This window comes from Poecile atricapillus, chromosome 3 (genome assembly GCF_030490865.1).
Source record: "Poecile atricapillus isolate bPoeAtr1 chromosome 3, bPoeAtr1.hap1, whole genome shotgun sequence".
NCBI classification, from domain to species: Eukaryota; Metazoa; Chordata; class Aves; order Passeriformes; family Paridae; genus Poecile; species Poecile atricapillus.
In genome coordinates, this window is record NC_081251.1 from 115,571,427 (window position 1) to 115,584,827 (window position 13,401).

The following is a 13,401-nucleotide window of genomic DNA, read 5'->3' on the forward strand; positions in this document are numbered from 1 at the left end:
ATGGAGCAGTTCTTGAACCCCTGCTACACTTGAACTTTGCCATTTGCCATCAGCTGAACAAGAGCTATTGACTACAACAATGAGGGCTTGTGTATAATCACAGAACAACTCAGAAGCAGCTCCTGCAAATTCTAGAAAGGAGATTTTACTGCTTAATGCAAAGGTCCAAAAAAAAAAAAAAAATCATTCTAGTGGTGAGCAGAAATACCTTTCTAGGCACACCTTGCACTGATGGAAAAATGCAGTGCTTAAGTTAGGAAATGTCCTTCCTCCCTGAAATGCAAACCATGAGCTGTAGATTTGGTGCAGCTGCCCAAACTGACACCACCTAGGGAAGGGGGACAGGGCAGCCAGTAGGAACACCAGCTTTAGCATCCTCCTGAAGTCTCCTGGAATGTTCTAACCCTGACCCACAAGCCCCACAGGAAGGAGGATCTAGGTGTGATCCAGCCCTGACTGACCCCAGGGTGGCTGTGGAGACAGCGCTGGATATGGGAACTGCACCCACAAAGGACCAGACTCATCCAGGATTTACTGCAAGCCCATGGCTCAGGATTTCCATGAACTTCAGATGATGGATGTGGGTGCAAGTTCCATCACAGTCTTAACTCAGGAGCAAATACACATCCATAAGGAAAATCCCTTAAATCTTCACTTTCAGTAAGAACACTAAAAAGCAAAGAGATTAAAACATTCTTTATAGGCAGCATAGATGTAAGGTACAAGTAGACAGGAGAAAACAGGGTGTGAGGTCACATATTTCACCACCTTAGAACAAGATTTATCTGAATTACTATGGAGAATTTTAATACAGAGCTCATTAGATAAATACATTGTTTCAAACTAGGATCATTTTAAATTATCACTATAACTTTATTAATTATCACAAAGGGCCTGGTTTATAACAGACTTGTTACACAGAACTCTTAAGTGTTCCAGTTCTGTAGTTAAGTATTTTTGGTGAGATTACAAACAGTAGAACATAATTTTATTATTATTTTTCATCTGAAATATGACTCACAGTGTAAAGATTAGGTACCATCTGGTTGTATGTAACAAGTCTCATTGTGCACAAATAACCACCAGCACTTCTAAGCTTTTATCTGTCTTTCAAAGCTGCAATAAATTAGATATTGGCATTTTAGACACTAAATGTTGACATTCATTGTGCAAGATGTCTAACACAGCAACATGGAATTCTTACTTGGTGGGAACAGGGAGCATTTATGTTTATCCCTAGTACAGAAAAGCATCCCAATGCTCTTGTGACGTTTGATGGAGGCACAGTAAATATCATGCAGCAGAAATGTCAGAATTTTGTGCTTAGTGACGTTCCCTCCTGTTAGTATCTAGTGTTGAAATCCGAGAAGTCGAGCTTGGAAATCTCCTTTTCGTTGGAAAAATTTGTTTTATCAATGCGGGAACTCGGGCTTCCAACTTTGCTCAGCCAGGATTTCCTGCAGGAAAAATAAGAGAGGGTTGGCAGATAAGGAACTGCACACATGGGGGTTATTCTCTGTCATGCCTTCACTCACTTTTACTTTTTTAAGAGCCATAAAAAGCATCTTTCAAAAAGGAAATTACCCCAAGTCTGTTCTTTTCTGGTTTCCCTCCCTTTCCCTTTTAAAAGCAAACGAAACTCTTAAAAGGTATCAGTGTTTCCAGGGGATTTACACAAAATTACATAAAAACCACAGCTGACAAAAGGGCTAAAGCAGATTTACTGCAATGATCCGTTCCAAACACTATTAATAGCATTCCAATAGGTATAATTACCTTTGCAGATTCAATACTTGCTTTTAGCAAGGACCTAAAAACCACTGATAACTGAAAAGTGACAGGAAAACAATCCCAACAGCCTGTTTTTACTCCTTGCTGGCAACTAAAAGAATGGGAACGGGAAAGGGATGAGTTCAAAACCAACAAAAAAACAAATTACATCAGAGCAATACTGATTTGTAATAAATACTGAATGTTTTAACTGGATACCCAAACACTGGAAATGCAGCAGGTGACTGCTTACACAGAGCTTTATTTACAAAAAAATACTTGGCCAATATTTTTGGTTGTACTAAACCCCCAGAAGCAGAAAAAAGAAAGTATCTTATTGTACCATTTTGAAGGAGAAATATATTTCTACACAAATAATTTTTAGAAGTTAGTATAGATACTTAGCTGATTACTATTAAAAAGAAATAAACACCCACCTAAATTGATTTGAAAACAATAGGAGCTGTCTTACAGACTTACGCTAATTAATCCTTTGCAGAATCACACTGAGCATTGTAAACTGCAATATTCTAGCAGTAAGACCTAACTTTGATGTCTTTATCATGAGAATCATGCACAGAAATTACTTACCTTGAGCCAGTAAATCAGTATATCACATCTGAGATAAAGAAACCCACCTTGCTAGAGACCCTACATGCAAGACTTTTTTGAAAAAGCAGTTCTTGACAGCAGAAAACACTGCAAAACATCTCAAGGGCCTTCACTGGTTACCAGAGAAAAATAATTTCCCCACGAATCACATTAGTCCTTCACAGATTGGTCTCATCACTGCCACAGACAGTGGGACTTGAACAACAAAACAGAGCTGTATAGAATATAATATATAAAATATATATATTCTCTGTATAGAAACACTTCCTACAAAACAGCAACCAGACCCAGGTATCTCATATGTTCCAAGTGTGACTTGCTCCATTTTAGCATAGAGAAATTAAACTATCTGTCAGATGTTTCCACTTCTTCACACCTCTTGTTCTTTGCTGCATGTTGGGAACAACCTCCCTCCCTGTCTCAGATAAAGCCTTTCCAGTAAGGAATACAACACAGTAATGAGAGGAGTAAAACAGGAGAACACAACTTCCCAGATCTGCTGGAAGCCTCAAGGCAGAGGGGATGTTTCAACAGAAGGAAACAAGCCTTAGGACAGACCAGTCCCTTTTGTTTCATTTTCAGAGAAAAAGATCTGAGAATGGTTCTTGTTTATTTACCAGGAAAGTCACCAGTAGTTGGATGTCCTTGAGCGAGAGAAGAACGAACAAGTATTTGGAATACTGAATTCATCTCCTAAAAATAGTAGAAATTGCGTTTTAAGTAATGTAATCATTTGTTCACTACTTCCTTCTTTCTTCCCATTTCGAAGGTGAGCTTATCCTGGACAAAACCAAAAGGAATATATTCCTTGTCCAGCCTTCACAACAAGAATTCGTCCCTGGGTGCTTCCACCTCCCAAGTTCTGCTGGGTGAAGAAATAACTACAAACTCTGACTGGAGCAAACAACCCATTCTCAGCTCCACATACTCTCTTTCACATGAATAAGGATGAAGCACAAATTATGAAAATCCAATTAGAGCAACCCAGCTCCATGGAAACTCTTCACAGGATGTGTGTGTAATTCCTTATTTAATACAGGAGGGAGGGGAGGGGGCAATACCTGGGAACTGCAGGACTTTGGGGCTCAGCTCCACATGGAGGGGGCTTTCCTCAGCCATCGCCCTCTCTCTGCTCAAGTGACAGCTCAGTCACCAGCACTATGAAGAAGCACATTTTTTACAAGCTAAGAAAGCAGAAAATCAGTAGTTCCTAGAAGTTAAATGTCATCTCCAATCTCATCACTACCAGGGGTATTTTTAAAAATGGTTTTTACTTATGAGTATCCAGATCAACAGTGAAGAAAAGGTTCTGCACTTCCTCCTGCTTCACTCAGCCTTCTCATTTCCCATTCACCTCAGATCTCTTCATGTGTGCAGAGATGAGCTACAATTACTTGCATTTGGAGTCTTAGCTTGTCATTTATAGCATCCATGTTAAAATTCACTGCTCCTTCCCACTTCTCCTCAGGAGTGCAGAGACTCCCTCCCCCTCACTCATCTGAAGTGAACGAGGACATTGCTGAGAGGACACCACACAGCTTCCTCTTGTTTTAAAAGAATTATTCCCAAAGTGACTGCTCCAATGAATCCAGAACAAGAGCTAATCTCTAAATACCCATTTCTGACCACATTTTATTTCATGGAATGGTTTGGGTTGGGAGGGACCTTAAAACCCACCCAGTGCCACCCCCAGCCATGGACAGGGACACCTTCCACTATCCCAGGTTGCTCCAAGCCCCGTCCAACCTGGCCTTGGGACACTTCCAGGGATCGGGGCAATGTGTGCCAGAGCCTCAGCACCCTCACAGGGAAAAATTCCACCCCAATATCCCACCCAACCCTGTTCTCTGTCAATTTGAAGCCATTCCCCCTTGTCCTGGCACTCCATTCCCTTGTAAACAGCTCCTCCCCAACCCAAGTCCATCAAGTCACTCTTGGCCATGCTCTGATCCCAGTGATTTGTGGATAACCGTGAATTTCTGAGTTACACATCTCCCTGTCCAGGGGAGAAGTCAGGACTCCTGAAACAGCTCCTCAACCAAACCACACAGATTCCCTATCCCCATGTTCAAGGGGGATACTCTGAGGAGTTTAAAACAATTGGATCTGTCACTCTTTCCCTTCTCTCCTTTCATTAACTGAAGCAAACCTTGCTAAGGGACACTGCCTTGGCACCCAGGCAACAGAGCCCTTTCCCCTCCACACATTCCTGGAAAACAACATCCAAAGAGCTGCGTTTGCACCATCCCAGTTTACATCCCTGTGGAAGCAGCCTCGCTATGCACAGTATTCCGAGCAGGAAAACACTCCTACCTGTTCACTTGGCCAGGATGGAGCCTGGCCAGGTATCTGCAGAGCTCCCTGGAAAAGTTACTTAAGGAGTTACATCTCTGGAACACGGGATAATCACAGAATCCAAGGCTGGAAAAGACCTCCCAGATAGATTCCAACCTTTGACCAAACACCATCTTGCCAACTAAACCACAGCACTAAGTGCTATCATTAATAATAATAATAATTAATAACGCTGGCACAGCCGTAAAACCCACAGTGCTTGAAATACTACAATAACAGAGTAACTTTCTGATTTCCTGAATAATATTTATTTTTTAACTCTAATCTCTGCTACAAAACAGATCTCTCTAAAACAAACAGCTTGCTTGGCATTATTCTCTAAAACATTTCTTTACAATATGAAAACTACTCCTGCAATAGTTCATTTTTTGTATGCAAAAAAACTTTTATCCTGATATTGGAGAAATTTACAGTCTGTGGTGCTAGGAAAGGACCTGGACATGCCCTCCAGCATTAATACAGGAGGAACCAGGCACAGGTTAGGAATATGTTCCTCTCTTGCCTCAAGCACAGTGTCACTTAAGTGGAACAGAAGAAACCTGTGCTTTTATTTAGAGGAAGAGAAAGTAACAGCACTGGCTTATTTACACTTTATTTGCCTTTGTTTAGAATAAAATACTGCAGAGAATATTCCTTTTTGAAGATTATATTTACATCTGTGACAGCATATAGACCAGGCTTGCAAATATTTATAAAATCTCTTCAAAAATATTGTTGCCTTCTGCAACAGCACTGTCCAATTTTCATAAATCCTGATATTTCCCCATTTGCAGAAGACACATGGAATTCTCTCTCATGGCCATCTAGCTTTTGAGCTTTTGGGAAGAACTTTAGCCACAGTTTTCAAGCTTTGCTCTATAATCTTTACTCAAAAACATTTGTTTTTATAAACCCAAAATTCCTCTGTATAGACACCTCCCACCTTTCCCTCCTCAGCTTACTGCAGAGCCATTTCCTATTGTCCCCTCACCTCTGCTCCTCCTACCAGGAAAACAGGTAATTGTAATGAAAATTTATAGGGTTTCTTGTTGTGAAAAAGTAGTAGAAAGAATAAAAACCCTGGCAAAATAAAGTTTGCTGAGAACACCAGGATTTGAGAACAAGGCAAAGTGCAAGGGAGGGGAATTTTAACCCCATTATTAGGATGGCCCCACCAGAGCCCACGACATCCAAGCCATGTGAGGGGTTACTCCAGAGGATTAAAGCAAGGAAGCAAAAGCAGCAGGACTGAAGGATACAGACCAAGCAGTGGGTGGCTGGAAAGGAAGGGACCTGCTGAGGCGTGGGCACGGTGGCCCAGAATAGAGCTGCAGCCTGGAGGTGTGTGGGAGCCTGGCTGCTCCTGCATCCCAACAGCAGGAATGCCTCGGCACATCGGGTATTTAACACAAGCTCTGCAAGTGTTTTAGGAAGGAGAGAAAGGTACTTAATCAAAACTGGTGTTTGACTCTGCTTTTAAACACAGCTGTCAGATGAATGTTGTTAATTTGTTTGTATTTCTTCCTTCCCCTCTGCACTCGGGCAGCATTTCCCTTGGGAATCCACGATGAGCTTTTCCTCGAGGTACATTGGAAAGGATGTCAGCAGCAATTTTACAGTTATTGTCGGACATGGCCGTGAGTAAGCCTCAAACACACATTTTGGTGGTGAATTTCTATTTATAAGCTTGAGACAAGTGACTTATGTGTTAATCATCACACTCCGTATGGTATTGGCAAGGCTTTTTTAATGTAAAAAAAGTGATCATGGCCAGTTTGCATGAGGAGAGAATTTGGCTCAATGTACCTCAAATTCACTCTGACACTGGTATCTGATCCATGTTAAATGTCCTCACCTATTATTTTAAAGAGAAGGAATTATCCCACAACAATAGAAACCAAGCCGGGAGTTGTTTTTGTTTTGTCATATACAATGCCAAGATCTGTTGTGCGTTTTCCTGTTAATCATCTAGGTAACCTTCAAGGAGGATTTAATAATTTCAACATGAGATCATAAGTATATTTTTATTAAAACTTATCAGCATACCTCTTTGTTTAGGCCATGTTAGGCAAGTCACTTTTGGCTTCTTTCAGAGATCTTATCAGAAAAATCTCAGCAACACTGCAATCTTTGTTCCAAAGTAAAGAAGTGAGTGAAAAGTAAACCCAAATTCAGCCATTCCAGTAACTCAAACAAAGCTTTTATGTCCACACCGACCTACAGAAAAGTAGGAGACAAAGGGAATTTCCAGTTAAAGCCTGTGTCCTGTCTCTTGGAGCAGTAAACATCCCAGGAAGCCAGCAGCAGCCAAAAGGGCCATTGTGTTTTCTCCCTGGAATCTGGCTGCCCCTCCAGGGACGCTTGTCTCCCCAGGCTGACGGGGAATTTTGGCTAACCCCACCCACTGCACCGAACGCCACTCAAGGTTCTCTGCAATTCCACATCTATTAAACACAAGGCCACGGGAAGCTTAAATGAGCAGGAACTGTTACTGCTGGGGCACCAACAAAAGAAAAGCTCTTTCCAATGCTCAGCACCCATCACCCACATAAGATTGAACAAGGACTAAAGGACTTCAGCCTCTGACCAGTTTTACCCATCAAAATGTTAATTAAACCCTTACACTGGCCATTTCAGAGCCATAATGAATCATCACACTTGACCAGCTCAGCTTTACTTCAAACCCATGTCTTTACACAGCCTGGCAGAAACCCAAGAGCCACAAGCACAGCTGACCAACACAGTCAGGAATTTGAAAGACAACACTTCCCTGTTCTGCAGTCCCAAGGCTCAGCCAGACACAAAAGCCACAAGGAACGACACCCACAGTGCCACACTTGCTGCATCTCCTCAGAGGAGACACTTAGTGAGGAATAATTTATTATTATGCAAGAACAAAAACAAAGCCAGGCCAAACTGGAGTGAATTCTTTTAAGCACCACTGAGATTCTATTTTCCTCAAAAGTCTCCCTTACTTTACAAATCTCTTTGCATAGTTAAAGGGCTGGGAAAAAGAGTCAGAAGGCTCACTGAGAAGTTGCCATTTCCAATTATAAAGGTCTTAAAGGAAAGCATCAACACTTTTAAAGTATCCTCTTGTAGAGCTCTGAGCAAGTCTGAGGGCCAATATTTAACATTTCCAGTGTTGCAGTGACTGCACATAAATTTATCTTTTCCTAAAATGTCTCTGTTGGAATACTTCACAAGCTAACAAGGTTGGCCTACAACTAAGAACTTCGGGTTTCTTTTTGTCCTTAGCTTGCAAAAGAGTTTTGAAATTTTTTTGTAAAGCATTCAGCTAGCTCAGCTCTATTTTTTCCCCGATTTTACACTATGTGATCTAATTTGTTAATTTATATTGCACACTTTCCAAGGAAGCACAGTTACACCCTCCCTTTTAACCTCCCATCTCCAAGTGCTTTTTTTAAAGCAACTGTGATATAACATAGTAGACATTTCAGAACACAAGAGCAAACAAGAAAATGTTTTAAATACGTAATATTAGAGAGCACAAGTGTTCAGGAAAACACCAAGTGGATCCCACTAGCTAATAGTCTGCTTAAATTTTATAAGCTGAGAAAATTTGAGCTTTATCAAGACTTATTTTCATAATGCTCTATTTTTTTTTGCTATTACAGATATAGCTCCAACAAGCAGAAAGCAAAAAATTAACATAAGGATGTTGCAGGGATTCTGTTCCTGATTTGCCAAGAGCTCCTTGTGGTTTCCAGCACGCCAGAACATGGAGGTGCATCCAGCAGGGTGTGTTTACAAGGCAGGGAACACTGCACCTGTCACCCACAGGATGCACATGCAATATTCCCTGGAAAGCAGAGCAAGGACTGGGATATGTATTATTTATTGTTTCCATCATATACCCACCCCCACCAAGACTTTCTGTCTGCTGTGCCTTGAGGTAAAGCTCCAGACACAACAGCCTGAGGCAGGAGGGGCTCCAGGATGGGATGTGCCAGGCTGGCCCTCAAGGACCTTATGGAAGCAAACATCCCTTTCCACACCATCACCTCCCAAGGAATTGTATTCCACTTACAGTAAGAAAATAAATCTTCATTCTTCAACATATTGCTTCTTTATAATGTTTTCCTTATGACCTCACCTGCATTCAAAATACCATTTCTGGCAGATCTAATCTCAATTTCATTTTTCCCTGGCTTTCCAAGTTCCATGAAGTTTTCCTTTCACTCTCTGCAGGCAGGTATTAAACACCTCACCCTAATGAAGCAATTCCTGACCCCAGACCACCCCAACAGGAGGGGTGCTGGATAGATCAGCTGAGAAATCAAATAAAAACCAAATATAACTCAGCCAAGGCAACTTGATTTCCTCAAAGTCTACATTGCAATATGTCTAATTGTTGGGCTTTATACTTTCTAACAATATTAAAAAAAAATAGAAAAGACTTTTTCACCACAGCATGCCAAAGGCAAAGCCCATCCTGGGGCCCATGGACTGTCACTATAGATATACTCACTGAGGAAAATTAAACACAAAGCTCCCAGCTATTTAAGGAAGCCATCAGAGCATGAAGAAGCATCTCAGTTCAATGTTTCTTTGTGTAAAAATATTGTTAAACAAGGCTTTTAATACGTACTGAAATGAGATCTGATATGTGCTCTTGCCATTCAGCGTTGTACTACATTGTGGTTTTTTATTAAACCTCATTTTCAGAGTATTTACCTAAAAACATTTCCCTGTTTATCTGCAACAGTGATTAGATGAATGAAGCAAGAAACAGATTTCTTTGAATCATTTTTCCTATAAAATGAACCCAGAGTGGAAATCCCAAAATCTCACCTTCTCAAGGCAGCTCTGGAACTTCCTACTTGAAGTTACCACTCACAGAAAACAAAGCAGATTGATTTTATTAACTATGAGGGTAATTGGCTTCATCTTTCCTCCTAAACTTCCCAGGGGTTTGGACATTTTCCTGCTCATTCCAAATCTGCCTGCTTACAGTACATGATTTTGGTAGTGAGAGCTTCAGACTTCAAAAAATCAGAATAAAACCAGAATTCTACTAAAGAGAGCATCTTATTTCTACTGAACTCAACAGCATCCTGTACCTACTGAAGTCAACACTTATTAGAGACAGGGACATAGACCTGATGTCTGCTTTTACAAAATTTAAACAAAGAACTACAACTACAGAAGAAAGAAATAGCAAAACCAAAAGAAACCATCTTTGGAAGTGCATTTCACACTAATTAAGTATTCCCAAATAGGTCTTGTTAATAACTATTTGTAAGTACCTTGACCTGCAGAAATTTTTTGTTGTTTATGCCTCGTAATTCCTTAATATATAGCAGGTTTTGATATTTTGTGAGATGCTTGGTCAGAAGAGAATTATTGACAAAGCATAAATATGTTCCTAAACACCATCTTCTCTTTTTTCCCATTTTTCCATCAAGCTTCAGGGGCTGTCAAGAAGTATCAAACACCTCATTTGTTTTCTGTGATTTATGCCATTTTCTTTTTTTTCCCCCCCCTTCCCCCTTTTTTGAAGTTTCCTTCTGCCTGGACAGACCTATTCCTTATGGCTTTTCCACAGCTGCTGCAGGAACTACATGGGTTGGGATGTGAATTGAGAACCACAAAAATATCCTGGAAAAGCCCAGATCTAACTAGTGGCTTATTTTACTGAAATTTATGTACAAGTATTTCAGAAAAAACCCCAACTCGTTTCACAGTCAACTTGGAGTTCCTTGGTGCTTCCAGTGACAAAGACTTCCAAAGGCAGGGAGCTGAAACCCTCTGTGAAGACACAGAGGCATCCCTAGAATAAAACCTCTCAAAAGCCAAGCTCAGGCCCTTTGATTTTGCTCATGATTTATTTGAGCATTACAAAGTGCACATAGAATAAAAGATGTTTTCAGTTTTTGGCAACACCAAGACCTTCAAAGAAAAACAACAAAATAATAATTTATAGGAGGAATTATGCAAACTTCCAAACATTAGCAGTGTTATGATTGGGGGAGCTGCTGTGAAATAATAATCTCACAAAATTCATGTCAGAACAGTTCATGTCATCATGCTTTTTATAAAAGCAAGCTGCCTGGCTGTCCAGAAAAAACAGTCCAATCACTATATAAATCATATCAGTTAAATATGAACCTCAAGCAGCTGCACTAAAAGTCAGGACAGAGCATGTGTGGGACAAAAAGTGGCTAGACCATAGATTTGCCTCCAGATAAAGGCACTAAAAGCCTCCAGGAATTCCCAAGATAAGGACCGAGTTCTAGGAATATTTATGATGATATGACAGATTTTACCACCAAACAGATGTAACTGAGATCAGGAAGGAGCTCCAGAGCACATCACCTCTGTGAGTCACGTTCCAGGCGCTCAGACTGGGTACCTCAGTAAAAGGAAGAATCACTGGAAGTCTTTCCAAAGGCACAGAAACATCATTTCACCCTTTATCATCTCAACAAGCAGCAATAATTGCCATTTCATTCAGCACAGCACTAAAACACAAATGCAAAGTCAGTCCCATTTCTTACATCATGCTGAATACCTCTCCTGTGTTTGGAGAAATGAATGGTTGCTTATTCTGGTGGAATTTTCATCAGCAAACACACATGCAAAGACATCTGAAGCAGCATAACTGCTGCCACTGTGTAAATAGATCCTACTGAGGGCAAATCTGCATTTACACCTAGAGTAAAAAATATATAAAAAGATCATCTTGACTGTGACAACTCCACATAGAATATATTATCAACCACATACAGGTTTCCAATTCCAAAGACATTCATTTTCAAAACAAGCCATCCCTCAAACTCTTGGATACCAATCACCAGAGCACATTTCCTCTTGGACAGACATACTCAATTATTTGGGAAAACCAAATCCCTGCAGGAGACTGGAAATCCTGGCACTGGGAAGTCAACAGATGTCAGAACCCAGTCAGCAAGGACTTCTAGGAATTCATCAGCCAGTGAACACCTGTAACGCTGATTCCAAGCATTAAACATACATAATGCCATGATCAACCTGATACAGAGCTGCTGCATCAGTTTTCTTTGCAATCAAGGGCATTTGGCCACAAAACTTGACAAATTGTTAAATAAATAATTCAGATTATCACTTTCCTGCCCTTTTATGAAACTCTGAGTGTGGACTGTGGAGCCCAAATAAAGCCAGAACATTGCACTACATGTTCAGGATCCCCCCATGGAACTTGGCTCTCCAGCTCTTTTGCTACAGGGCAAACAGCACAAGGCTTATCAGGAAGGTGCCAGCAAGTAAAGAAATGCATCTCCACCAGAGAACAAATTTCCCCCATAATATAAAGCAGAAAAAAGGATTTTTATTTAATTAAAATGTCCGTTTCAGCTTTAAACTCAGTACAGGACATCACAGGCTTGCCTACATATTTGTTTACTGAAACAATGGAAGCCACTTCACGATTCAAATATTGACAGATCATCTACTATTGTGATGTAAATCCTTCTGTTCCTTCATTCTCCCTTGACTTCAGGATAGAAACAGCCTTCTCTTTGTCATTTTGCTTATTTATCCCTATATTGAACCAGTATGTAGAAAAATACTATGACATTTCCTTAATTTTTAACCCTAATAGATAATACTCCGCCTTTCAGCTTTAAATCATTATTTTTACCCCATTTTTAACTGTTGGACATTTTTAAGGACTTACCTTTCCCAATACTGGAAGACAAAGCCCCAGATAATAAATATTGATGGGTCCATTTCTTAAGGGTCCTCTATCTTCAAGGTGTGTGTTAAGAATCAGTTCAGTGACCATCTAGGAAATCTAACCACTACAATAATTTTCTACTCAGGATATTAATAAATACTTATAAGCCAAGAGTCTGATCCCCTAAAAATACACCCAAACAACTGGTAATATAACTAACTCAAGGATTAAGTCACAAGCTTGAGAAATCTGGGTTGAGCTTCTCAGACAAAGAAATCCAGCAGGAACTTCAAGGGGCAACACCTCCAGCTAAAAAGCAACACAATTATGGTTGAGATCCAGAAAATTTCATTAAATATTAATATCTCCTGCTTTGCCTTGCTCCTGCAGCCGCAAAAGGATAAAACACAGACAGAAAAACCTGCCCAGCTCATCAAGTCGTAGGTGCCGGTTAAATGAAACTTTGACTGCTCTCCCTGTATTTAGAGATGGAGAACGAGTGCTCTGAATTGCTGGAGCAGATTCTCTCCAAACCCCTCAGCACTCACAGATCCAAAATGCTGGATGGCTTCCACAAACTGGTAAAGGGATGACAGTTCCCCACCTTTCACAAAACACTAATCACTGATTCTATTAGGAAAAGACACACCTTTTTCCCAGCTATACAACTGATACACGGCTGGGGTGACCAGCAAGCACCAATTGGCCAAACCCTGAAGGAACAGGACAGAAAATAAAACCTCTTTATTCCACCTAAACACATTTACAACCCTTACAAGACTAATTAGAAAACAATCAGGGAGAACCCTAAGGAGAACAAATTACCAGAACAGAAAACTATGCATAAACAATTCAGGCCTTTATCTGCATGTATAATTTTAACACAATTACATTTACCACGAGCACATGGGACAAAAATGGTTGTGTGGCTGCAGCTTTAACATGAACCATGAGCAGCTGAAAGCTGCCACATTTAAACAGAGCAGCCACACAACTCTGATGGAAAC

The 13,401-nt window shown here is 40.5% G+C and overlaps 1 protein-coding gene across 1 annotated transcript in view; it reads right to left on the bottom strand.

Annotated features, from left to right (window-relative positions):
• Window positions 1-681: 681 nt before the first annotated feature.
• Window positions 682-13,401, bottom strand: part of ACYP2 (acylphosphatase 2) — a 32,434-nt gene continuing 19,714 nt past the window's right edge. Inside the window, exon 4 of the mRNA XM_058835281.1 lies at window positions 682-1,457. Coding sequence (XP_058691264.1) covers window positions 1,343-1,457 — 115 coding nt within the window. The 3' untranslated portion in view covers window positions 682-1,342. The remainder of the gene's footprint in view (window positions 1,458-13,401) is intronic.